This window comes from Hyperolius riggenbachi, chromosome 7, assembly GCF_040937935.1.
Source record: "Hyperolius riggenbachi isolate aHypRig1 chromosome 7, aHypRig1.pri, whole genome shotgun sequence".
NCBI classification, from domain to species: Eukaryota; Metazoa; Chordata; class Amphibia; order Anura; family Hyperoliidae; genus Hyperolius; species Hyperolius riggenbachi.
The window spans coordinates 154,115,578-154,140,385 of NC_090652.1; the positions used below are offsets into that span (position 1 = coordinate 154,115,578).

The window sequence follows — 24,808 nt, forward strand, 5'->3', positions numbered from 1 at the left end:
GCTACTTATACTGGGGACGCCTATGGACCTGGCTACTTATACTGGGGGACGCCTATGGACCTGGCTACTTATACTGGGGGACGCCTATGGACCTGGCTACTTATACTGGGGGACGCCTATGGACCTGGCTACTTATACTGGGGGACGCCTATGGACCTGGCTACTTATACTGGGGGACGCCTATGGACCTGGCTACTTATACTGGGGGACGCCTATGGACCTGGCTACTTATACTGGGGGACGCCTATGGACCTGGCTACTTATACTGGGGGACGCCTATGGACCTGGCTACTTATACTGGGGGACGCCTATGGACCTGGCTACTTATACTGGGGGACGCCTATGGACCTGGCTACTTATACTGGGGGACGCCTATGGACCTGGCTACTTATACTGGGGGACGCCTATGGACCTGGCTACTTATACTGGGGGACGCCTATGGACCTGGCTACTTATACTGGGGGACGCCTATGGACCTGGCTACTTATACTGGGGGACGCCTATGGACCTGGCTACTTATACTGGGGGACGCCTATGGACCTGGCTACTTATACTGGGGGACGCCTATGGACCTGGCTACTTATACTGGGGACGCCTATGGACCTGGCTACTTATACTGGGGACGCCTATGGACCTGGCTACTTATACTGGGGACGCCTATGGACCTGGCTACTTATACTGGGGACGCCTATGGACCTGGCTTCTTATACTGGGGACGCCTATGAACCTGGCTACTTATACTGGGGACGCCTATGGACCTGGCTACTTATACTGGGGACGCCTATGGACCTGGCTACTTATACTGGGGACGCCTATGGACCTGGCTACTTATACTGGGGACGCCTATGGACCTGGCTACTTATACTGGGGACGCCTATGGACCTGGCTACTTATACTGGGGACGCCTATGGACCTGGCTACTTATACTGGGGACGCCTATGGACTTGGCTACTTATACTGGGGACGCCTATGGACCTGCCTACCTATTCTGGCCACACCTGTATTATTATTATTTAGTATTTATATAGTGCCAACTATATAAATACGCTGGATCCCTGGTTCAAATCCCAGCCATGTTAACATCTGCAAGAAGTTGTGTTCTCCCCATGTCTGCATGTGTTTCCTCCGAGCACTCCTCCGGGTTTCCTCCCACATCCCAAAAACATACAAATAAGTTAATTGGCTTCCCCCTAAAATTTGGCACTAGACTACAATACATACACTACACAATACATACATGGACATAGGACTGTGGTAGGGATTTGATTATGCGCTCCTGTAAGGGACAGTTAGTGACTAGACTATATACTCTGTACAGTGCTGCGGAAGATGTTGGCACTATATAAATACAGGTGTGCCCAGAATAGGTAGGCAGGTCTATAGGTGTCCCCAGTATAAGTAGCCAGGTCTATAGGTGTCCCCAGTATAAGTAGCCAGGTCTATAGGTGTCCCCAGTATAAGTAGCCAGGTCTATAGGTGTCCCCCAGGAGTACATTTGAAATCGGCACTGGTAGACTTGGGCGCAGGATACAGCCGGTATGTGGCTGATCCTGCTTCTGCACAAGTCCGGGCCGTTTTTAATTACTATTCCCCCTCCAGGCCGCCATGGATAGTGGGGGAATGAAATAATTCGGCTTCCAGCGATTGCTGGATAGCGAATTATTGTGTTTTTTAAGCAACCTCGACTCAGTCTTCTGACGGAGCCGGCGTTACTCACTGAGCGCTGCAATAGGAATGAATCCTATTGTAGTCAATGGAGGCGCAGTCTGCGCCCAAATCTAGCAGCGCTGAAAAGTACTGCTCCGTCCCCCACTATATATAGTTATGTGTAGAAGTGTCCTCTTAATAGCCAGGTCTTTAAGTGTTTCCAGGAGGAGGAGCAGAGAGGAGGGAGCGATGGGCATAGTGGTGGAGAAGGGGGGACGTCCCCCCCCCTTCTCTCACCTTGGGGCTCCCTCTTCCTGCTCACCCCGTAGTGTTAGTGGCTGCAGCGGGCGGAAACCCACTGCTCTGCAGCCGCGGATGTGCACAAAACTGACCTGATTCAAATGTCATGGGTAGGGTAAGCAGCCGACTAAATTCGGGGTCTGGGGGTGATCTGGCAGCTGGCTGAAGCCTCCAGCGGGATCACCACGTTGTTGGTCTGCGTCCTCGGGCACCACGCGGCTTGTCTCTGCCGCTGGCGTGCGGTGTAGGAAGGTCTGACGAGCCGCGGATGAATTTCAAAGTAATTTGCCCTTAGCCTTCCTGCGCATGAGCAGAAAGGCTATGCGCGTGCATCAGGGGTACTCAGCAGGACCCCGAATGCAAAGTTTACCCGAAAATTCGGGCGATTTTAAGCACTTAACGACCGCCCACTGCACATGGGCGGCCGGAAAGTGGACCCCGTAAGGACTGTCGCATGTACGAAAGGCGGTGGTCCTTTTACGGGCATGGGCGGAGCGATTGCGTCATTCATGATGCGATCCGCCGCTGGGGACCGGCTCCGCCCCCCTCGCGCTGTAACCCGCCGGCCGTTCGGATGTGCCGGCGGGTTACTAGCACCCGGATCGCCGCATACAGAGTGTATAATACACTTTGTAATGTATACTGCCTCCTGCCTTGGTGGTCCCAGTGTCCGAGGGACCACCAGAGCAGGCTGCAGCCACCCTAGTCTGCACCCAAGCACACTGATTTCCCCCCCCCTGATCGCCCACAGCACCCCTCAGACCCCCCGCCCACCCCCCAGACCCCTGTTTGCACCCAATCACCCATCAATCACTCCCTGTCACTATCTGTCAACGCTATTTTTTTTTTAATGCCCTAAACTGCCCCCTGCTCCCTCCTGATCACCCCCCCCCCACCCCTCAGATTCTCCCCAGACCCCCCCCCCCCCGTGTACTGTATGCATCTATCCCCCCTGATCACCTGACAATCACCCCCTGTCACTGCAACCCATCAATCAGCCCCTAACCTGCCCCTTGCGGTCAATCTGATCACCCACCCACACCAATAGATCGCCCGCAGATCCGACGTCAGATCACCCGAGTGCAGTGTTTACATCTGTTCTCTACCCTACACACCCACTAATTACCCATCAATCACCCCCTGTCACTGCTACCCAATAGATTAGACCCTTTTCTGCCCCTAGGGCACTCAATCACCCGCCAACGCCCTCAGACCCCAGCCCTGATCACCTCGCCAGTGCATTGCTTGCATCTATTCCCCCCTCTAATCACACCTTGAGACACCCATCAATCACCTCCTGTCACCCCCTAGCACACCTACCCATCAGATCAGGCCCTAATTTGCCCCGTGTGGGCTCCTGATCACTCGGCCAAACCCTTAGATCCCCCTCAGACCCCTTCCGATCACCTCCCCAGTGCATTGATTGCATCTATTTTCCCCTCTAACCACCCCCTGAGACACCCATCAATCACCTCCTGTCACCCCCCCTAGCACTCCTATCCATCAGATCAGGCCCAATACAACCTGTCATCTAAAAGGCCACCCTGCTTATGACCGGTTCCACAAAATTTGCCCCCTCATAGACCACCTGTCATCAAAATTTGCAGATGCTTATACCCCTGAACAGTCATTTTGAGACATTTGGATCCAGACTATTCACGGTTTTGGGCCCGTAAAATGCCAGGGCGGTATAGGAACCCCACAAGTGACCCCATTTTAGAAAAAAGACACCCCAAGGTATTCTGTTAGGTGTATGACGAGTTCATAGAAGATTTTATTTTTTTGTCAAAAGTTAGCGGAAATTGATTTTTATTGTTTTTTTTCACAAAGTGTCATTTTTCACTAACTTGTGACAAAAAATAAAATCTTCTATGAACTCGCCATACACCTAACGGAATACCTTGAGGTGTCTTCTTTCTAAAATGGGGACACTTGTGGGGTTCCTATAATGCCCTGGCATTTCAGGGGCCCTAAACCATGAGGAGTAGTCTAGAAAACAAATGCCTCAAAATGACCTGTGAATAGGACGTTGGGCCCCTTAGCGCACCTAGGCTGCAAAAAAGTGTCACACATGTGGTATCGCCGTACTCAGGAGAAGTAGTATAATGTGTTTTGGGGTGTATTTTTACACATACCCATGCTGAGTGGGAGAAATATCTCTGTAAATGGACAATTGTGTGTAAAAAAAATTCAAAAATTGTCATTTACAGAGATATTTCTCCCACCCAGCATGGGTATGTGTAAAAATACACCCCAAAACACATTATACTACTTCTCCTGAGTACGGCAATACCACATGTGTGGCACTTTTTTGCAGCCTAACTGCGCTAAGGGGCCCAAAGTCCAATGAGCACCTTTAGGCTTTACAGGGGTGCTTACAATTAGGTACCCCCAAAATGCAAGGACAGTAAACACACCCCAAAAATTACCCCATTTTGGAAAGTAGACACTTCAAGGTATTCAGAGAGGAGCATAGTGAGTCTGTGGAAGATTTCAATTTTTTTTGTCGCAAGTTAGCAGAAATGGAAACTTTTTTTTTTCTTTTTTGTCACAAAGTGTCATTTTCCGCTAACTTGTGACAAAAAAATAAAATCTTCTATGAACTCACCATGCCTCTCAGTGAATACTTTGGGATGTCTTCTTTCCAAAATGGGGTCATTTGGGGGGTATTTATACTATCCTGGAATTCTAGCCCCTCATGAAACATGACAGGTGGTCAGAAAAGTCAGATGCTTCAAAATGGGAAAATTCACTTTTTGCACCATAGTTTGTAAACGCTATAACTTTTACCCAAACCAATCAATATAGGCTGATATGGTTGTTTTTTTTTTATTAAAAACATGTTTGCCCACATTTTTCGTGCTGCATGTATACAGAAATTTTACTTTATTTGAAAAATGTCAGCACAGAAAGGGTAAAAAAATCATTTTTTTCGACCAAATTCATGACTTTTTTGATGAATATAATAAAAAGTAAAAATCGCAGCAGCAATCAAATAGCACCAAAAGAAAGCTGTATTAGTGACAAGAAAAGGACGCAAAATTGTATGAGCGAGCAATAAACCGTGAAAGCTGCAGTGGTCTGAATGGAAAAAAAGGGTCTGGTCCTTAAGGGGGGTAAAGCCCACGGTCCCGAAGATTTCAAAATGAACCGAATGCGAAGGTTCCCGAATGTGCGCACTCGAATTCGGCCGAACGGCCGAATGGGTTCGGCTTCGGGATTCGGGGATGACGTCATTGGGCCAATCAGAAATCAGAAGTCCTCCAGCCGAGGACCTGGCAACCCTATCAACCAATCAGAGGAGGGTAGCCTGGCCCTCCCCTCCTCTATATAAGGCGGCGGCCATCTTGCGGAGCTACGCACTTGTGTGACTGTGCCTGGTACTGAGAGATTCTCCAGTGCTGTGCTGCGTCTGAGCAAGTGCATTCCACTGCTAAACCCAGCGTTTTTCATCCTATTCACCTCCTGAACTCATTGATTGTAGTCTTATATAGTTAGATAGTATTTTGATCGGTTTTAGTCAGCTAGTGTATAGTGTATACTGTGCTAGGCTAGTGTTAGTCTGTGTGCAGGCTAGGCCTGCTAGCCTAGGGCAGCCGTAGCCTACTACTAGCTTAGGTAGGTTAGGGATTGTAGTTAGCTGTGTACTAGTACTAGTTTAGTTAATTATTTAGTAGTACTGCTGTAGTCTGTTAGTTTATTAGTTTCAGTACTGTGTTAGTTACTGACTGTGTACAGGCCAGCAAACATCCGTTGTGATCTGTGACAGACAGTCATCTGCCCGAGCCTATTGATTGCGTCTGACCGTGTGTGACCGATTGTAATTGTCACCGTCTGCCGCACGACTTAGTTATTTTAGTACGCTAGGGATTTCTTATGTACCTGCGTGCGTACTACTACTACTACTACTACTACTACTACTACTACTACTACCCGTTCAGTTAATTTGTTCCACTGTTAGTGTGTGATTTTATTAGCATCTGTAGTGTGTAATAAATAATAGTTACATCACAGGCCACCACCAGCATCCGTTGTGAGTGACCTGTGACTGTCACTTACCCGAGCCTATTGATTGATTGCGTCTGACCGATTGTAATTGTCACCAACTGTCTGCCGCACGACTTAGTTATTGTGTAGCACGCTAGGGATTTCTTAGTTACCTGCGTGCGTACTACTACTATTTACTACTACTACTACTAGTGACCACCAAGTCACCACCAACACAGACTTAAAGTTTACACCCTATCCCGCCCTCTTCTACATTTTTTTTTTAACTATTTGTATAGTGCACAATGACTGGCAGAGGTAGAGGGCGAGGCACCACCAGGAGAGGCAGCGCCATTGCAGGAGCCACTGCCAGCAGCAGCAGGTCTGGGACTGGTCCGCCGCCAGCCACTGACCGCAGGGAGGAGGGAGCAGAGGCGCAACAGCAGCGCATTGCGCCCATCTTTCAGACGGGTCGTCGCCAACGGCCCATTGTGAAGAGTCAGGTGCAGGCTGTGGTGGAAATGATGGCGGAGCAGGAAGCCACCGTTTCCAGCCAGGCCTCCAGCACCAGCGAGACCAGTGCCACCAGCACTCCGGTCCGCAGCATACCTCCACCAGCGCTTGAGGCCATGGTCACGGTGACCCCATCGACCAGCCTGCCCTCACTGACCTCGCTCTCCACCCCAGGGACTGCGAGCATTTACAGGGATGTTTTGGAGCAGTTTGAGGTGGACATGACGGGGCCATGCAAGGAGGAGGAGTTTAAGGTGGAGGAGTTTGTTGTTGGCGCTGGTGATGAAGAGGGGCGTGATGCAGGGGATGTTGGGGTAGAGGAGTTGGTTGAGGCGGGCTCACAGGATATGTTTGTGAATGATGATGATGACTTTGTGGATCCTTCCTATGTGCCAGCAGTACCACCAGCACAGTTGTTTGAAGGCAGCTCGTCATCGGAGGAGAAGGAGGCGTCTCTGGCGCAGAGGCGCGGCAGCAGCAAGGCAGCCAGCACAGGGCGTGGAAGGCTGGAGCCACAGCCTGCTGCTTCAGCTGCTACCACCACCCGCAGCAAACCTCCAACTAAAACCCAAAAGGCACAATCCTCCAAGGGCACCCAAAAACCCCAGCCCTCAAGCTCAAAGAGCAGGTTGAAGTCCCCAGTCTGGCGGTACTTCACCAAGTGCCCACTGGACGAGACACGTGCAATTTGCAACAGTTGCGGTGTCAGTCTCAGTAGAGGTCGCCATCTGCTCAAGTTGGGTACCTCGTGCCTGCAGACCCACTTACATAACAGACATTTGGATATCAGAAGCTGACAGGCAGTAGCGCAGGCAGTGGTCAAACCCAGACAGCCACTGCACAGATTTCAGCAGCAGCAGCATCCGACCCTCCTGCCCATCCAGCAGCAGGAGCACAGCAGCAACTCACTCCTACACCCCCCCCCCCCCAGGCAGCCAGTCCTCAGTGGCCTCATCAGCTCCCTCCACAGTGGCCTCCTCATCCTCCCGTGCAGGCAAATTTCGCCAGACCCTGCTCAGCGAGTTATTCCCCGGTGTGACCAAGGTGCTGCCTCCCACCAACAGGCTCATCCGCTTGCTGAACGGGTTGCTTGCCCCGGCCATGTGCTCCCAGCTCCTGCCATATACCTTTGTGCAGGAGGGGAGTGACATCAGAGCGCTGCTGCAGGTTGGGATCCCGGAGTGGCAAGTCCCCAGCTGCCACTATTTCTCCCGCAGGGCAATCCCAGCACTGCACCGCTTTGCCATGGCGAACGTGGGCCGCGCGCTCGATCACGCTGTGAGTGCGCGGATCCACATAACCATGGATTCATGGAGCAGCCGTTTTGGGACAGACCGTTATCTGTCCTTTACGGCCCACTGGGTCAGCTTGGTGGAAAGCCCGAGCGAGGAAGCAGCAGGTCCACCCTCGGGCGCAGCAACGGCACCAGTCGCCCACTATGTGGTGCCACCGCGCGGGGGTCAGGGGAGAAGCAGCAGCTCCCGCCGCCAAGCGATCCCGTCTCTCCAGCAGCGTGAAGGCCCGCCACTGCCAAGCGCTGCTGGAGATGAAAAGCCTGGGGAAAAACTCCTTGACGGCATCCAACGTGCTCCGGTACCTCAGGGAGCAGGAGAGGACGTGGCTGACCCCCAGAGGCCTCACTGTGGGATTGGTGGTGTCCGACAATGCCGCCAACCTGCTGGCTGCCATCAGCAGGGGAGACTTGCTCCACATCCCTTGCTTGGCCCACGTCCTGAACCTGGTGGCACAAAAGTTCATGCGCACCTACAAGGGGATGCAGGAGCTGTTAGAAGCGGCGCAGAAGATTGTGCGTGCTTTCCGCAAATCAGCAGCTGCCGCAGCAAAACTGGCAGACATCCAGCAGCTGGAGGGCCTGCCACGACACCGCCTCATCATTGATGTGCCAACTCGCTGGAACTCCACCCTGGCGATGTTGGACGGCTGGTTGACCAGAGGAGGGCTGTCAACCGGTATATCTATGATGCCACTGTCGCCGGCACCACCACCACCAAACTACAGCTCCTCACCAACACACAGTGGGGGCAGATGCAGCAGGTCTGCTTGGTGTTGGCTCCCTTCCTGCAGGGAACCAACCTGGTGAGCGAATAATGGGCATCCCTCTGCCAGTGGGTGCCCTTTGTCTGCTGGACAGGGCACTTGGTGATTTGGTGGATTTGGAAAAGGAGGCCCTGAAGCAGCTGGAACAGCAGCCGCCTGCGCAGTCCACTGCTGCGCAGGTATTTGAGTCCCTGGAGGAGGAGGAGTTGGAGGTGCTGGACGTTGCTGCTGGGAGGGGGGGGGGGGGGGGACATCGGAGCGCAGCAGCAGTGGTGCGAGGGTGGACAGAGGACGAAGAGGCTCAGGGGCAAGAGGAGGAGGAGGACGCTTACCCTGATGTCTCTGTTGGACGGTCCACCCTGTTCCCCATGGCAGCGCACAGACCCCAGGGTCAAGCGGATGCAAGCGAGGGAGGATGCCTGCATCAGCATGATCCTGGACCCACGGCTGAGGGGGAGGTGGGATCAGTTTCTGCCTGGCCTGCCAGAGACCATGAGCAGCGAGCAAGGGAGTTGCAGGAGATCCTTGTTCGGCGGCTGGAGGAAGCCTTCCCCTCGCCTTCCACCCCCTCTGTCCCTGTCCAGCAGCCAGCACAGCAGCCGGTGCTCAGGAGACCTTCTGTCATTAACGCAGGTGTTCTACATGAAGGTACAGCAGCCGAGAGAGGAGGTGCGTGCAGCAGCCACCTTCGCTGAGAGTCACAGCCAGCGCATGACCCGGATGGTGGTCGACTACATGGGGTCCTTCAGTGAGCTTGATACCGGCAGCGAGGAGCCTGTGGACCCCATGGAGTACTGGGTGGAGCGCTTGCACATCTGGAGGGAGCGGGCGCAGTACGCCCTGGAGGTATTGTCTTCCCCCCTTCCAGCGTGCTGTCCGAGAGGTGCTTCAGTGCGGCCAGTGGCGTGGTCACCGAGAAGCGCTCTCGTCTGTCCACAGAGGGCGTGGACAGACTGACATTTTTTAAGATTAACCAGGCCTGGATAGAAGGCACGTTCCTGGCACCTGTTGTCAGCGAGAGGAGGACATGAGGTGCCTGCCTGGGAATTACAATACATTGCCTGCTGCCATACGTGACTCCTCCTCCTCCTGCTGGCCTGCTGCATTTATTTCTTTATATATTTATTATATTTATATGACTCCTGCTGCTGCTGGCCTGCTGCTTTTATTTATGAATTTATTGTATTTATATGTGACTCCTCCTGCTACTGCTGGCCTGCTGCATTTATTGATTTATGTATTTCTTTATTAATTTATTTATGTATTTATTGTATTTATACGTGACTCCTCCTGCTGCTGTATGTATCCTCCTGCTGTCAGTGGTCCCACCGCCAGGGTCCACACAATACATTGCCTGCTGCCAGTGCCACACGTCACTCCTCCTGCTGCTGTATTTATTCTCTAGAGATGGGCCGAACGGACTGCTAATCATGTAATAATTGCTCGCCATAACAGGTTCTCGTTAAAGGATTTAAAGTTAATTTATTTCACATACACAGCAGGGCCTCGAAAGTCCTCCTCCTGTATTGTTATTTTTGGTCACTACCTCGGGACGGGCATGCCTGCCTGCTGCCCTCCTTGGATGTGTAGTGGTAGCCGTTTCTCAGGCTCCACACCGGATTCAAACCCTCATACCCCGGTCATTACCCGGGGTCACAATGGCAGACTTGCCCTCCATAGGATTCTCGTGAAAGGAGATCAAGTGGACTGCCAATCATACAATAATTGCCCGCCATAACAGGTTCTCGTTAAAGGATTTAAAGTTAATTCATTTCACATACACAGCAGGGCCTTGAAAGTCCTCCTCCTGTATTGTTATTTTTGGTCACTACCTCGGGGCGGGCGTGCATGCCTGCCTGCTGCCCTCCTTGGATGTGTAGTGGTAGCTGTTTCTCAGGCTCCACACCGGATTCAAACCCTCATTCCCTGACCCATACCCAGGGTCACAATGGCAGACTTGCCCTCCATAGGGTTCTCATTGTAGTGGTACTGAACAGGTACACAGTAAGTAGAAAATGTAATTTTAAAAAAAAAACGTAAGCTTTTTAACCATGCCATGGAAAGTTGATAAGGCAGTCACACATTACCAGACATCACTAAGTGAGGAAGAGCAATCTCGCCATGTTGCGCAGTAGTCCAGCATGGCCGTCACTACACAAACAGCTGGTTGCAGTGCGTTACACAGTTAGTTTGGTGTGTAAGTGTGAAGCAGTACACTAATTACACTACCTGATGGATCTATACACATGCAAGATGTTTTAAAGCACGTTAGGCCTGCAATTTAGCATTCAATGGGATTTCTGCCCATAAAACGCTGCTTTGCGTCAAATCCAGATTTTTCCCTGAGACTTTTGGCATGTATCCCACTCCTCCACCTGGGGGTCCAGGTGTTGGACCCCTTGAAACATCTTTCCCATCACTTTTCTGGTCAGCATAAGTGTTTCTAGTTTTCCAAGTTCGCCTCCCCATTGAAGTCTATTGCGGTTCGCGAAAGTTCGCACGAACCGAACCTTCCGCGGAAGTTTGCGAACCAAAAATCTGAGGTTCGGCCCATCTCTATTATCCTCCTGCTGTCAGTGGTCCCACCGCCAGGGTCCACACAATACATTGCCTGCTGTCAATGCCATACGTCACTTTTTTTTTTTTTTTAATTACACCTATTTCAATCTGATTTCCCTTTAAAAAAAAAAAAAAAACGCATACGAATTCTCAAACACAAATTTTTTACCAAATTTTTAAACAGACAACCGAACCGAATCCGAACCGAATTTCGCGATCGAAGGCGAATGTCATGCGGACCCGAATTTGAATGTACCCGAACCGAATTTTGGTACATCTGAGCATGCCTGGCGTGCGCAGAAGATCAAGTATGATACTTCAATGGGAAGACTGTCTCGACACTACACCAGGTGCAGCACCTGGCTAAAATAGCCTAGGAAGAACACTGCTATTGTCAATCCTATCTGGTAGTTCAAATTTAGGCAGTATGATATTCTGACATTTACATATCAGTTGTCAATTAATCCTACCTGGTAGTTCAAATTTTAATAGCATGATACTTTGACATCTTATCAATTGTCAATTAATCCTACCAGGTAGTTCAAATTTTGATAGTATGATACTTTGACATCTTCTTATCAAGTGTTAATTAATCCTACCAGGTAGTTCAATTTTTAATAGTATGATACTTTGACATCTTATCAAGTGTCAATTAATCCTACCAGGTAGTTCAAATTTTGAAAGTATGATACTTTGACATCTTATCAAGTGTCAATTAATCCTACCAGGTGGTTCAAATTTTGAAAGTATGATACTTTGACATCTTATCAAGTGTCAATTAATCCTACCAGGTAGTTCAAATTTTGATAGTATGATACTTTGATATCTTCTTATCAAGTGTCAATTAATCCTACCAGGTAGTTCAAATTTTGATAGTATGATACTTTGATATCCTCTTATCAATTGTCAATTAATCCTACCAGGTGGTTCAAATTTTGAAAGTATGATACTTTGACATCTTCTTATCAAGTGTCAATTAATCCTACCAGGTAGTTCAAATTTTGATAGTATGATACTTTGACATCTTCTTATCAAGTGTTAATTAATCCTACCAGGTAGTTCAATTTTTAATAGTATGATACTTTGACATCTTATCAAGTGTCAATTAATCCTACCAGGTAGTTCAAATTTTGATAGTAGGTTACTTTGACACTTACTTATCAATGGTCAATTATTCCTACCTGGTAGTACAATATTTAGCAGTATGATACTTTGACATATCATTCTATCTAATTGCTCTGCCTAAATAGTCCGGGTAGGGTCCCTTGACAAAGTATATTACTTAGACACTACACCGGCTGCCTCTGTTCTGGTAACCAGAACGCTCTGCGAACGAACTTCGGGAGGGAGTGAAAGTGACCCAAGCTGCAGCTAGAGGCCAGCAGGGAGCAGAGTTCTGAACTCCATATCCAGCCTGATGATCCCCCAGCAACTCCACTACCTCTTCTCCCCATTTAGAATGGCAGCGCCCCAACATCCCCGAACTCATCACTCTCCATCACAACCTGTGCGGCCCCCGCTACCTCCTCCGCTCCCAGGCTAGCTCCTGAGGGAGTCAATGTGGGAGGGATCTTGCTGGGAGCACAAGCTCCACCCACTGCACTGCAATCACCACCCTTCCCTCACTGTTAGCTGAAAGGAATTCATGAATAATCAGCTGCTGAATAAAAGTTGCATACTCTTTTCCAGCCTAACTGGCCAGCCTTCCTGCTAAAGTACCCATTTTTCTTATCAAAAAAGGGATAGAAAAAAAAATGCTACCATTTCATCAATTTTTTTTTATGCACTACAATAATCAAATACCGAATGAACTATGTATGATTCCATAAAATACAAAATTAGATACCATGAGGTAAAAGTCTTTTTGAACTGTCATGCACGCAGTCTTTCAGTAAATAATTAAACTATTACCGCATTGTCCAAAAATCTTAGGGAATACTCAAAAAACCTGGAATATGACATTTTTACCAGAGGTCTTACTGAATTGAAGCCATAATATGTAGCAATAAAACAAACAAAAAAAATTGTATCTATACACACATATATACATACACACACACACACACACTTGTAGGAGTCTTGAATAAGGATGACACCATTTATTAACCTTTCTGCTACTGTATAATTCCTTTACAGTAAAGGTCAAGCGCCCAGGAAAATGAGTTTACTATAACAGAAGTTTACTATATCAGAATTGGTCATACATTGGGCTCTATTCTCAATGAGTTTCCGCATGCGGTAAAGTACATGCGGTAAGTTTGCACCCAAAATACCGGCAAGTTGGGATTCTCAAAATGTTCCGCATGTTTTTTCCGCATGCGGAAAAAGTGTGATAAAAGTGCGGGATTCATGCGGTAAAATTTCCGCAAAAGTCGGTATTTTCCGCAATAAAAGATCAATTCTCAAAGATGTTCAGGCGCATCTTTTCTTCGTTAATTACCGAATTTTTATCACCTACAAGAAGTAGGTGATATATTCCGCATCCCATTGACTTTAATGAAGTGTGGAGGCTTAAAGAGAATCTGTACTCTAATATTCTTACACTAAAAAGCATACCATTCTATTCCTTATTTTCTCCTGTGCCCCTCTGTGCTGTTTCTGCCACTCTCTGCTGCAATCCTGGCTTGTAATTAACAGTTTTAGGCAATGTTTACAAACAAACTAACCAGCTTCTAATAGGCTCAGCTAAGCATAGTGTGTGAGTATGCAGGGGGCCTGCAGAGGGTGTGTATCGCTTCTACCAATCACAAGCAGCCCTGCACATTCCACACAATCAAAGCCTTAGCCCGACAAACAGGACAGAGGAAAGATACATTGATTTATTACAGAGACAGTATAATTAGGAAGAGCTGCAGTAAGCCCCAGCACATTAGAACAGGCATAGGAACTCATAGGATAGAAGAACTAAGGCTGAAAAAATTGTTACAGAGTCTCTTTAAGGGCTGTGCTTGGTGGACTTTAACTTTTTTTTTTTAAACACTTTTTCATGCGACCTTTTTACCGCATGATTCCCGCATGAATAATGCCTGTTTCCGCATCTTTTTTCCCGCATGCGGCAAACATGCGGAAAATGTTAGTGAATGCTAAAAAAATGCGGAGTTTACCGCTGGCGGGAATTTACCGGTAAAATTTTGCGGTACTTTTGGCTCTTTGAGAATAGAGCCCATTGTATATTTATACAGGCGCATTTGCTGGGACATGAGGACTGGGTTTACTATAACGAGATTGTACTGTAATGAGCCTTCTCCCCTGTATGTACAAGATGTTAGATCACACGGCTTATGCACATTTGAACATCAGAAGGAGATGCATGGATTTTCATAAGAAATAAATTAATGGCCAGGGGAAGTCATGTCAGTAGTAGTAGCTGGTATACATGGTAATGCAGGGTGTACAGAGGTAAGTGCCCTCCGCGCATGGGTAGGGAAGGTTTGTGTACACTGACCTGCCCTCTCCCGCAGCCGTTCCCTGGACAGGCACCCTACAGGCCGATCGCTGCTCAATGAGACAATCGAGTCAAACTCAAACTTCCCTGCACCGCTATTGGTTACCGGTAGATGCTATCATCACAACCTTCGGCCAATCGCCTATTTATAGGGGCGGCAGCTAAGGAAAAGCTGTTTTTTTCTCTGTAACAACTTTATTAACAATGTTTTGCTGACACAGGCCTTGAAGTCTGTTTATGAACGTACCGAAGGCGAACACTCGTTCTAAGGAGAGCCACTTTGGAAATGTACATGCTGGCATTCCAGTCTATATAGCTAGGGGAACAAAGTAAGTGTGGATCCAGTAGCGAACGCGAAAGTCGTATCTCTATAGTGTATGCGACATGCCCGAAGTAAAGATGGCAGCAGACAATTTGTCACGTGACAAGGAAAGACAAACTGCGTCACTGTGTTATCCTATGCGAAGTAAACAAACAACAGTCTGGGCTGCGGCTTGCAGTTGGGGCTGTTAGTTCGGATCCATCACAGTACATAGCCCAGCCCTCCATTTTTCTAGTGCGCTGGGGTAACGCTTTGGCGGAAGGGGGCGGGGTGTGACGTCATCCGCGCATGCTGCGTAAAAGAAGAAAGGAGTGAAAGACACGGAGAAGCGGAAGTGTGTATATGGAGCAGACATAAAGGGGGAAGATGTGAGAGAGCTAAAGAGCCAGGTGGGGGCCAGGTGAGCTGGGCTGGTAATACTGGCGTTGTTGGGAGTCTTATTGGGTAGTCCTGACTGCAAGGGAAGGGCAGAGGTTTTCAAGCGCTACTTCATCCTTCCTGAACTAGGTGTGGGGTGTTGTTGGGGTTTCCAGAATCCTACATAGTTTATGTAACTCTGCTTTGCATTGTGCGTTGAAATATCACGTTGATATTTGCCATCGTTATACCTCATAGTTATGACCTTGTGGGTGATGTGTTGTTTGTTTCTGTCACTTTTTGTGCTGAGGTGGGCTGACTAGGGTTCTGCATATTAGCGTTTTTTCTGCTCATATGGTACAGAAGTGTTCTGTGTACAGTTTACATTACAACTTTTACAGTCTCAATTGTGAAGATGAGTGCAAATAAAACTGAAGCAGCTAATCCCCAAGTTCCCAGAACCTAGTCTAGATGTGGAAAACCTCATAGACCAATGGCTGCTGCTGCTCTATGCTTGTGGTAATTTTAATCGTGACCACTAACTTGTAAGCAATTGGTTACCCTACCCTAGGACCTGAACAGATTGTACGTAGTAAAGGCAAGACAGAACTTTTGCCCTTACTTAAAGTGATTCAGAGCTGTTGCCAGTTAGGGTCATTTCTATGGGTTACTAGGATCATCAGGGATAGATCCTTGCCTAAAGGCTCCTTACTGTGGTTTTTTTTTTTTTCTCTCTGATTTGAGCTGGGATTTAAACTCAAATCGAATGCTCAAATTCCTCATATATGGCAACAGCCTTACCAACATGCTATCCAGTTAGTAAAGTTGTATCAGAGGCAGCAGCTGGAGTGAGTGTTGTAACACAAGACCAGTAGCTGAAAGTCCCAATGTGCATTTTTAGCATTTATTCAATAGATTGGGTTTCATGCTGTCTCCTCTATTTCTTACAGAATACCCAAGCAGCTCAGGGTGACCCAAAACTAATAGGAAAGTATAGGGGACTAAAATAGATAAAGTAATTCTACTAAAAAGCCTTTATAATATACAATCTATATGTGAGCTTAAAGTACCATGTCTAGCCATTATCTAACTTGTCACAATCTGGGGCTGGGTTTGAGGTAAATATTGTGGCTAAAATCTGTCAGGTGGTGCTCCATAGCCTTATCTGAGCGTGGTTCTCAGCCCCCAGGAACGCCACTGCCTGTCAGTGCTTAACGCGCGTGGTTTTACAACTGCTGTATATAAATTTAACCTGAATGGCGCTCGTGTGTCGCATCCGGGAGCCTGAACTGCCAAACAACTGCAGTTCAACCTCTTGTGTGAAAAGCCTTTACATAACTACACATTCCAAAGCCCTAATCGTAATTAGCACTTGTTCTAGCAGGAGTTAGTGCATAGCTTTATAAGGTTGGAGGTGGCAAAATATACAGTGGCTTGTAAAAGTATTCGGTCCCCTTGAAGTTTTCCACATTTTGTCATATTACTGCCACAAACATGAATCCATTTTATTGGAATTCCACATGAAAGACCAACACAATGGGCTCTATTCTCAAAGACCAAACTTTTCCGCAAAATTTTACCGCTATATTTCCGCCAGCGGTAAACTCCGCATTTTTTCAGCATTCTCTAACATTTTCCGCATGTTTGCCGCATGCGGGAAAAAAGATGCGGAAACAGCCATTATTCATGCGGGAATCATGCGGTAAAAAGGTCGCATGAAAAAGTATTTAAAAAAAAATGTTAAAGTCCAGCAAGCACAGCCCATAAGCCTCCAGACTTCATTAAAGTCAATGGGATGCGGAATATATCTCCTACTACTTGTAGGTGATAAAAAATCGGTAATTAACGACGAAATGATGCGCCTGAACATTTTTGAGAATTGATCTTTTATTGCGGAAAATACCGACTTTTGCGGAAATTTTTCCGCATGAATGCCGCACTTTTACCACACTTTTTCCGCATGCGGAAAAAACATGCGGAACATTTTGAGAATTTCAACGTGGTGGAGTTTTGGTCGGTAACTTCCCGCATGCACTTTACCGCATGGGGGAAGTCTTTGAGATTAGAGCCCAAAGTGGTGTACACATGAGAAGTGGAATGAAAATCGTACGTGATTGCAAACATTTTTTACAAATAAATAACGGCAAAGTGGTGTGTGCATAATTATTCGTCCCCCTTTGATCTGAGTGCAGTCAGTTGCCTATAGACATTGCCTGATGAGTGCTAATGACTAAATAGAGTGCACCTGTGTGTAATCTAATGTCAGTACAAATACAGCTGCTCTGTGAGGGCCTCAGAGGTTGTCTAAGAGAATATTGGGAGCAACAACACCGTGAAGTCCAAAGAACACACAAGACAGGTCAGGGATCAAGTTATTGAGAAATTTAAAGCAGGCTTGGGCTACAAAAAGATTTCCAAAGCCTTGAACATCCCAATGAGCACTGTTCAAGCGATCTTTCAGAAATGGAAGGAGTATGGCACAACTGTAAACCTACCAAGACAAGGCCATCCACCTAAACTCACAGGCCGAACAAGGAGAGCGCTGATCAGAAATGCAGTGAAGAGGCCCATGGTGATTCTGGACGAGCTGCAGAGATCTTCAGCTCAGGTGGGAGACTCTGTCCATAGGACAACTATTAGTCATGCACTGTACAAAGTTGGCCTTTATGGAAGAGTGGCAAGAAGAAAGACATTAACAGAAAGCATACGAAGTCCCGTTTGCAGTTTGCTACAAGCCATGTGGGGGACACAGCAACCATGTGGAAGAAGGTGCTCTGGTCAGATGAGACCAAAATGGAACTTTTTGGCCAAAATGCAAAACGCTATGTGTGGCAGAAAACACTGCACATCACTCTGAACACACAATCCCCACTGTCAAATATGGTGATGGCAGCATCATGCTCTGGGGGTGCATCTCTTCAGCAGGGACAGGGAAGCTGGTCAGAGTTGATGGGAAGATGGATGGAGCCAACTACAGGGCAAATTTGGAAGAAAACCTCTTGGAGACTGCAAAAGACTTGAGACTGGGGCGGAGGTTCACGTTCCAGCAGGACAATGACCCTAAACATAAAGCCAGGGCAACAATGGAATGATTTAAAACCACACATACTTTAGATTTTTCCTTTAAATTCTATAGGGAAATGTAAAGTGTGTGTACTCCTCATCACTTTCACCTGTAGTAAAGTTCTTCAACCAGCTTGTTTGAAGAAGTCTTTGGCCGTGGTTGGGCAGTCTTCGGACTTACTGACGTCCTCGATTACTTCCAAAGACTAGCGCACCTGTACAGCGCACGTGCGGGTTCATGCTCACACGTTCGCGTCTGTGCTCACATAAGTGCGGTACGGATGTGCTCGTCTTCGGAGGTACTCCGGGCCTTTTTCCACTGCACAGCTAAATCGCAAATCGCTAGCGATTTTTAAATCACTAGGGTTGCTACTTTATCATAGAAATCATGAGAAGTACAGTTGTCTTCAAAATTATTCAACCCCCGCTGAAATTGAGTGTTTTGGCCAGTTTGACATTGATTTTGATCATTTCAGTCATCTTGTTCACTATTAAATCAAAGAGGCACTTGTAAGTCAGACAAATATAACATAACATTTAGAATTAAATAACCACAAATGTATTTTCTGTACTCACAACATTAACCGTTTTATTCAACCCCCAAGTGACATTCATTCTTGGTGCTTAGTACAACATCCTTTTCCAGTTATAGCAGCTTTTAAACATGAAGCATAGGTTGACACAAGTTTCTTGCAGCGATCTACGGGTATCTTATCCTATTCTTCATGGGCAAAAGCCTCCAGTTCAGTCACATTCTTAGGCTTGTGCGCTGCAGCTGCTTTCTTTAAAGGGATACTGTAGGGGGGTCGGGGGAAAATGAGTTGAACTTACCCGGGGCTTCTAACGGTTCCCCGCAGACATCCTGTGCCCGCGCAGCCACTCACCGATGCTCCGGCCCCGCCTCCGGTTCATTTCTGGAATTTCAGACTTTAAAGTCTGAAAACCACTGCACCTGCGTTGCCGTGTCCTCAATCCCGCTGATGTCACCAGGAGCGTACTGCGCAGACACAGACCATACTGGGCCTGCGCAGTTCTAATTTTGTTTACCACAGGGGTAGTGTTCTGTGGACTGATGAAACAAAATTAGAACTGTTTGGGCCTATGGATCAACGCTATGTTTGGAGGAGGAAGAACAAGGCCTATGAAGAAAAGAACACCTTGCCTACTGTGAAGCATGGTGGGGGCTCAATCATGCTTTGGGGCTGTTTTGCTTCTGCAGGTACAGGGAAGCTTCAGCGTGTGCAAGGTACCATGAATTCTCTTCAGTACCAGGAGATATTGGATGAAAATGTGATGCAGTCTGTCACAAACCTGAGGCTTGGGAGACGAAGGACCTATCAACAGGACAATGATCCCAAGCATACCCCCAAGTCCACTTAAGCATGGTTGCAGATTAAAGGCTGGAACATTTTTGGAGTGGCCATTGCAGTCACCAGACTTAAATCCGATTGAGAACCTCTAGTGGGACTTAAAGAGAAACTCCGACCAAGAATTGAACTTTATCCCAATCAGTAGCTGACACCCCCTTTTACATGAGAAATCTATTCCTTTTCACAAACAACCATCAGGGGGCGCTGTATGACTGATATTGTGGTGAAACCCCTCCCACAGGAGACTCTGAGTACTGTGGTACTCCTGGCAGTTTCCTGTCTGTCAACCTTGTTGCATTGTGGGAAATGGCTGGTTTACAGCTGTTTCCAACTGCCACAAAAGCATGCAGCAGCTAAATCACCTGCTAACAGTGAAAATGTCGCCATGTAATGTCATAATGTAAATCAGGGATTTAAAAGATTTTACAATGTGCAAACACTGACTAAATCATTTATACATAATTGTAAAAACAAAGCGCTTTTTTTTTTTTTTTTTTTTTTTTTTATTACATTTTCACTGGAGTTCCTCTTTAGAGAGTAACTGTCAGGCTGCAAAAGCTAATTTAAACCTACTTTGCTCCTGTGTTAAACAGTTTAGAAGGAAGCCAAAAAGGCAATACTGAAGTTAAAAATCTCTTACTTTTGATGTGTGCTGAACAGCAAGGCTGTTATTCCCAAGCTCTTAAGAGGCCACATACCATACTGCAAAGAATTCTGGGGCTGCTTCTTCCCACCTTGGGTCCTCCCCTCTGCTGCTAGTGAGAAGTTACAGGCGCATGTTACAACAGCTTGTAACGCAGTCCAGCTCATAGCACTGAGAAATCTCCAGGCAGAGTATACTGCATGAGTCCGCTATTGTTCCTAGCCACATGGCTAATCAATCTTCACTGCAGTAGTGTCTTTTTTTCTGAGTCCAATCATCAGGAAGCAGGGAGGACATGACGACACATTTGGCTTCATAGGAGACAGACAAACATGGAACCTGCCATGAGCTGTCAGGAGCATCATTCTCTGCAAATACTATATAAAAATTCTGTGAAATCCAAACGTGGACAGTGAAATGAATATGAAATGTAAGTACAGCCAATCTTTAGCTACTGATGTGTTTGTTTTTTCTCTGAGACCCTATACCTAACAGCTCCTTTTTAAAGAAAGCAGCTGCAGCGCGCAAGCCTAAGAATGTGACTGAACTGGAGGCTTTTGCCCATGAAGAATGGGATAAGATACTCGTAGATCGCTGCAAGACACTTGTGTCAAGCTATGCTTCATGTTTAAAAGCTGCTATAACTGGAAAAGGATGTTGTACTAAGAATGAATGTCACTTGGGGGTTGAATAAAACTAATAATAATGTGAGCACAGAAAAGACATTGGTGGTTATTTCATTATAAATGTTATGTGATATTTGTCTGACTTACAAGTGCTTCTTTGATTTAATTGTAAACGAGATGACTGAAATGATCAAAATCAATGTCAAACTGGCCAAAACACTCAATTTCAGTGGGGGTTGAATAATTTTGAAGACAACTGTATTTTCCACTACAGATCAAATCGCAATCGCTTTCTGGAGCGATTATAAGAGGGATAATGCAAATGAAAAATCGCAATCGCATAAGAATTTATGAAAAATCGCAGTTGCTGGCGTTTGCTAGTGGAAAAGGGCCCTCAGGGGACGCTAATGATCCAAAGTCTGCCAAGGAGTCCCGGATGGGGACAGGTTTTGAACAAGGGCACAGAGAGAGGACTGGAAGGCTCTATGAGATCCAGAGCCTTACCTCTACATGGAGCCATCTAACATGAATCGATTTTCAACCTACAGTTTTGGTTTCAGAAATTAATCAGGACTGATGTCTCTTGCTAGATTACCAGTTTGAAAGGAAGCTTGCATCATGGTTCCACTTGCATTAAAGGGGCACTATGGCGAAAATGTTTAAAATATGTGCAAACATATACAAATAAGTACACTTTTTTTTTTTTTTTTTTTTTTTTTTTTTTTTTCCAGAGTAAAATGAGCCATAAATTACTTTTCTCCTATGTTGCTGTCACTTACAGTAGATAGTAGAAATGTGACAGGTTTTGGACTAGTCCATCTCTTCATAGGGGATTCTCAGGGATTTATTTATTTTTAAAAGCACTTAGTGAAGGGCGGTTGCTCTGTCCAACTACTAAAAAACTGTGTAACGAGCAGGGAAGCTGGTCAGCATCATTGTTTAAATCCTTTTTAGGGAATATCTTTCAGGGCTGTGGAGTCGGTACAAAAATATTCCGACTCCTCAGTTTCTGAAACTCCGACTCCAACCGACTCTGGGTACCCAAAATGGCTCCGACTCCTTAGTCTAATACTTAACAGGGCTGTGGATTTTGTATAAAAATCATCCGACTCCCGACTCCTCAGTTTATGAAATCAAGGACTCCAACTCCGGGTGCTCAAAATTGCCCCTACTCCGACTCCACAGCCCTGATATCTTTATAAAGAATAAAAGCCTTGCTGAGAATCTCCTATGAATAGATGGACTAATCCAAAACCTGTCGCTTCTGTCAGATTTCTACTAACTACTGTAAGTGACAGCAACATAGAAGAAAAGTAATTTAAGGCTCATTTTACTCTGGAAAAAACGTACTTCTTATTTGTCTGTTTGCACATATTTTAAAATTTTTCGCCATAGTGCCCCTTTAAAGGGGAACCTTCAGCCTAAACAAACATACTGTCATTAAGTTACATTAGTTATGTTAATTTAGAATAGATAGGTAATATAATTTTTTTTTACCCACCCTGTTTTAAAAGAACAGGCAAATGTTTGTGATTAATGGGGGCTGCCATCTTTTTGGTTGAAAGGAGGTGACAAGGAGCAGGAGACACAGTGCCAACTGTCCTGTGTCCTGATTACTCCTCCCAGCTGCACACACTAGGCTTCAAATGTCAAATTCAAAATGTAAAAAAAAAAAAAAAAAAAAAAAATGTGCACCAAAACAGCAGAACAAGAGCAGCAACATCAGAAATCCCATCATGCTTTGCACAGCATCAGGGGGAAAAGGCCCAGGCAGTTTTTTTTCTGTGCAGCTAAAAATGAGACTTGGATAAGAGAAACAAAGTTCTGATGCTGTGAAACTGTTAAAGAAACACCAGACCTTTTCAGTGCTGCTGAGTCGATTTTTAGTCTGGAGGTTCACTTTAAGGGCCTTTTTCCACTACTTTGCGGTTTGATTCTGATCGCAAGGTGTGTTCAGCTAATGGAAACGGCAGCAGCAATTTCCATTAGTGCGATGCGATTTTGGTCCAATTGCAATCGTCGTCCTGCCACGTTTTTGGATGCGATTGAGCTTTACTTTAATGAGTATAGTAGCTCAATCACATGGTGGAAATTGAAACGCAATTGCGATCGCATTGCGTAGTGGAAAAGAGCCCTAAGCCAAATATGCAGGGTTTTTTTTTTTTTTTTTTTTTAAGGAAATGAATATGGCAGCCTCCATATTAATGTTACCAGGTCACCTTTTGATAAATGGGCAGTCTCTGCAGCACTCTAAATTGCTAGTATTGGTGCCATGCAATATTTCAAATTGATTGCTTTGCCTGTATAAGTGGAAATGCTCAGCTACTCCACACTATCAAACTGGAAGTGACCACATCTCCTGTCAAGCTCTTGATTTAGGTTGGGGGCAACTATTATTGCTAATGTGTGTAGCTAGTTACTCCTGCTGGAAGAGGAACATTCATGGGCTTTCTGTACTGAAAATACCATATAGATTCCAGCCTACAAAAGTGATGCAACCCGTCAATACTGTCCGTTTTGACAACTTATAGCTGACTGCAAATTGAAATGCAAAGGTCACTTTTAATTACCTTTTTGCTAAAAACACTGCGCAGCATGTTTTATAGAACATTTTTGAGAGGGTGAATTTACACTTTGAAGAATTTTGTTTTGATGATGATGATGATGATGATGATGATGAATTTAAGAAGTCTTTAATCATCCAATATGTATTTTTGTTTGGTTTAGGAAGGAATAATGAGAGAAAAGAGGCCCTGTAGGATGCCGAAAGTATAATGGAAGGAAATGAGAAGGCAAACCTCTGTATGAAGTCTGTTGGCTGGCTCCAGCGGCAAGACAAGAATGCTGAGCCTTGGTTGTGGAAGCTCTCAAACTGCTTTTCAACTGTTGATCAGGCACTACCCACTACTGGAGAACAAATGGTAGGAGTTTATTCTATCTGTGGCTTGTTAGAAATGGCCATTAGCGGAAGGTGCCTTACTCAATCTATTTTCCAAATTTAACTTAATACGTTACTCTACTGGGAAAATAAGTGTAGTGAGTAACTCCATAAAGTGTCTTTGAACTCTCTAGCTGAGTAGCCTGAGCCTGGAGAGAACAGGACGGTGGCTGGATAGTGTACTGGTTGAAGACACCACCTTTTTGACATAGGGTTCAAATTCTGGATGAAAACCTACCAGCACCTGGCGTTGGCGGTACCTCAAGGCTTTACACATAAGGAAGTTATCTCTACGATTGTATTAAAACTTTTATTTCGATATTGGGGGAGGGGGGGGCAGGTTTATCTTAAAGCGTACAAGATATGAATTACATTATGTTTGATACATAACTGGTGCTTCGTCCAGCTCCCTCCACAGAACGATTACTCCCATGCCATCTTCCTCTGTATCCTCTTTCTCTGTAGATGCCTTATTAGCTTGGCAAATCGGGGCTGTTTGTCAGTGTGCACCTCGTCTCGCGGCTGGGAGCGTTCTGCACCTATGCATTCGTATTGCGCAGGGTGCTCCCGGCCAGGCCGAGCATGCGTAGTATGCCCTGACCCGGCCAAGCTAATGGGGCTTCTACCGAGGAGGTGGAGGAAGACAACGTGGGAGCGATCAGTGCAGAGGGGGCTGGATGAAGCCCCAGGTATGTATAAAATTTTATTTTAATTTGTCTCCGATTTTCCTTTAATATCCCCTTCTGCATATGTATTGGATACTTGGATATGAGATGGATAGATAGGAGGCTGCATTAAGGAGCGAAGGTGCTCTCTTGGCCTAGTAGGACTCTCTATATACCCTTACACCCCACTACCAAAACTAAGGGTCTCAATATTCATCCACAAGGATATCCCTTTTATGATGGAAGAGGTTGAGAGGGACCTAGAGGCTAGATTCATATTTGTGAGGGTAAAATTGGTGAACGGCAGCTCACACT

General features: G+C 46.3%; 2 protein-coding genes across 3 annotated transcripts in view; one reads left to right on the forward strand and one right to left on the reverse strand.

Annotated features, from left to right (window-relative positions):
* NDE1 (nudE neurodevelopment protein 1) overlaps positions 1–14,612 on the reverse strand; it is a 136,848-nt gene extending 122,236 nt beyond the window's left edge. For both annotated transcript variants that reach the window (XM_068244771.1, XM_068244773.1), the window contains exon 1: positions 14,510–14,612. The gene's annotated coding sequence lies outside the window, so the exon portion shown is untranslated. The remainder of the gene's footprint in view (positions 1–14,509) is intronic.
* Positions 14,613–14,971: 359 nt separating this feature from the next.
* The window catches only part of MARF1 (meiosis regulator and mRNA stability factor 1), a 52,143-nt gene continuing 42,306 nt past the window's right edge, over positions 14,972–24,808 (forward strand). The window contains exons 1-2 of the mRNA XM_068247333.1: positions 14,972–15,231; positions 23,618–23,811. Of these exons, the coding sequence (XP_068103434.1) occupies positions 23,665–23,811 (147 nt within the window). The 5' untranslated portion in view covers positions 14,972–15,231; positions 23,618–23,664. The remainder of the gene's footprint in view (positions 15,232–23,617; positions 23,812–24,808) is intronic.